The sequence below is a fragment of the Aplysia californica genome, unplaced genomic scaffold, assembly GCF_000002075.1.
Source record: "Aplysia californica isolate F4 #8 unplaced genomic scaffold, AplCal3.0 scaffold00024, whole genome shotgun sequence".
NCBI classification, from domain to species: Eukaryota; Metazoa; Mollusca; class Gastropoda; order Aplysiida; family Aplysiidae; genus Aplysia; species Aplysia californica.
The window spans coordinates 2,130,850-2,133,470 of record NW_004797294.1 but is presented as its reverse complement, the minus strand read 5'-3'; the positions used below and the strand labels follow the sequence as shown (position 1 = coordinate 2,133,470).

Here is a 2,621-nt window from a genome sequence, read left to right as displayed (position 1 = left end):
ATCATGTGACAGTTTAATAAAATATTATTACTATTTTTATTATCGTTTTTATTATTATCATCTGCCAGTAAAACCCGTCAACTTCACAGAGGAGGAAATGACCCTTTCGTTTCAAACAAAGTTTTTGAGTGGTTTATAGTATCAAGTAAAGAAAAAGTTTTTTGTTCGCTTATGCTGAGTACACAAACACTGATTCTTATTTCCTGATTTCTAGAAAACTAAAACAGATGCCTCTGTCTGAGAGTGAAAATGGCTGTTAACACTTTACTGGATAAAAAAATGCTGCAACGAAAAACAGATAAATAACATAACGTTTAGCACCGCTGGTCAACTCACCGTCCACTGTCTCTAGACCAATGGGAGTGGAACTTGCCTTGGAGCGAAATTCGTTGAACCAGCGCCGGTTAGAATCATCCTGGTTCACATACTCTGCTTGACGACCCTGAAATCAAATTTGATTGACTCTGTGAATTTGCTAAGCCTAGATGATGTAAAATCGAACCTACCTCAGTCACTCAAGATGACATACGCAGGTTCGACATATACATTTATATATATAGCAACCAATTAAGCACTAAAACACAAACAAATCAACAAGAATTTTAGTCACCTATAGCAAGGGTACCTGTTCCCACCTGGGAGAAGTGAGGAAAATCATGAAAAGTAAAAGTGCTTTCCCCAAAGAGAGGTTTGATCCCATAACCTTTCGGTAAAAAGTTAACATGGCGTTCCCACAGTAACAAACTCATAACTGTGTCAGTGTTTTGTATACCATACACTTACATTCTCTCATTTTACAGAATTGAATTCATGTCAGCTTAATAATCGGCTGCCTGCAGCGTCTGCTTCCCGAGATGCTGAGAATGTTTCTGGATGTTCTACTAGCTCTAGGGTTTGCTGGGGTAATAATAGTGGTAACAAACTCAAAGAGCATGCTGCAGAGTGTGGATATATGCTATATAAATGTAATTTTTAAATTATTATCATTAAAAATTTCACAGGGACCATAGTAATACAATTAAAGAACTTTAAATGACATAAAAGATTATAGGCCTACAATCGAACCTGGTGTAACAGCCAACTGTCCAAAACAATCACCCGTACAATCATCAACTTCCCATTTTCCCCCTATATGTGTTTTTTTTTTTTCTATTTTATAATGACACTGTCATTGTCCAAGACATCCACTTGTCTAAGATAAATATAGTATAACATGGAGAGGTCGAACACAGAAGATTCAAAATCCCGCATCCGCCCAACTGTGCCTGCAGTCCCATTGTTTCTTCTTCTTTATCTTTGTAAGATATCCCTCGAACTACGGAACAATCGAACTACCGAGGACGGTCCCGATAAATTAAAGCTATCTGAGTCATACTGTATTTTTCTTAATGATGACTATACATGGGTGGCCATCTTGGACAATTTCGACAGTACTCCAATAATATTAGATGACAGTCACAACACAATAAACCGTAGGCCAATAGTCCACTCACACCGGGAGATGCCAGCTGTATAGCAAAAGTCTGGTTAATGAGGGTGCATGCCTGCATAAACGACGCTGCAGAAACACCTGGTGAAGAAAAGCATTGAAGAAAATATATATAAGTCCAACATTAGAAGACAAAAACTTGAAAAGGTAGTACTAGTAGTAGTGGGATTTTTTTTATGTTTTGCGATTTACTCTGCTACTTTCTACATCACCAGAGTAACCTAGGAATTCAGTCAGTGTATCTGTTTCATTAAGTATTTAGTGTTCTTAGTCATGCCATAGTCTACACACACACACACACACACAAACACCACACAAAACCCCCCAAAAAGTAAGTAGCCTAGGCTAAAAGTTTGGCTTCTAAAAGTAAAAGTTTACAGTATAGTATAGATAATAGAGTATATTATAGGCCTACATCACATCTCTGATCAATGGATTGTCATTCATAGATCTATACATCAGTCAGCCGAAAATCTAGAAAATTCTTTCCGGAGTTCTAGAGGGCTAAGACTGTGTTATGCCATGACTACAGACTTTGTCATACTTGACTTGTATGACGTTCACCATCGTCAACTCTCTGAAACCGTCAATCAACCACGCCCACTTTTTTATTTTCACTGCACCCAGATTGTTTCAACCCGCGCGCAACAATCAGTTTATTCTAAAAGTAGATCTAGTTTAACCCTGAACTGATCAAATCAGGGTATTTTGTGAAAAAGTGATAAAAACAAAAGGCTCGGAGAGAAAACGGCAAGGTGGCTCATGATCATTAACATTTATCCAACCTTCGACAGCCGAGCTAATCACAACAAGACAGCTGCCTCTGGAGGTCGCCATTTTGAAATACTGAAAGTTTGTCGAGAGTTGTGGTTCCTGCCACAGGTCACTCATCGACCCGACACAGCAAAGTAGGTAAAGTCTATGGACACACCTTGACCCAGATGACCCGTAGAGCTATTATTGGAACCAGGTCTGTGAGGTCAATACGAGCGGTAAGCAATAATGAATAGTTCAAAGAGCAGATTGGAGAGGGTGAGAGAGAGAGAGAGAGAGAGAGAGAGAGAGGTGCAGAAGAAAGAAGAAAACAAGAGATAATAATAGAGGAGGAAAGAGAGAGAGAGAGAGAGAGAGG

At 38.9% G+C, this 2,621-nt stretch overlaps 1 protein-coding gene across 1 annotated transcript in view; it reads right to left on the bottom strand.

Annotated features, from left to right (window-relative positions):
* Positions 1-2,327, bottom strand: part of LOC101864196 (glutamine amidotransferase-like class 1 domain-containing protein 1) — a 13,506-nt gene extending 11,179 nt beyond the window's left edge. Inside the window, exons 1-3 of the mRNA XM_005091005.2 lie at positions 2,275-2,327; positions 1,494-1,570; positions 337-442 (exon numbers count right to left, since the gene is read on the bottom strand). Coding sequence (XP_005091062.1) covers positions 337-442; positions 1,494-1,570; positions 2,275-2,326 — 235 coding nt within the window. The 5' untranslated portion in view covers position 2,327. The remainder of the gene's footprint in view (positions 1-336; positions 443-1,493; positions 1,571-2,274) is intronic.
* Between the last annotated feature and the right edge of the window lie 294 nt (positions 2,328-2,621).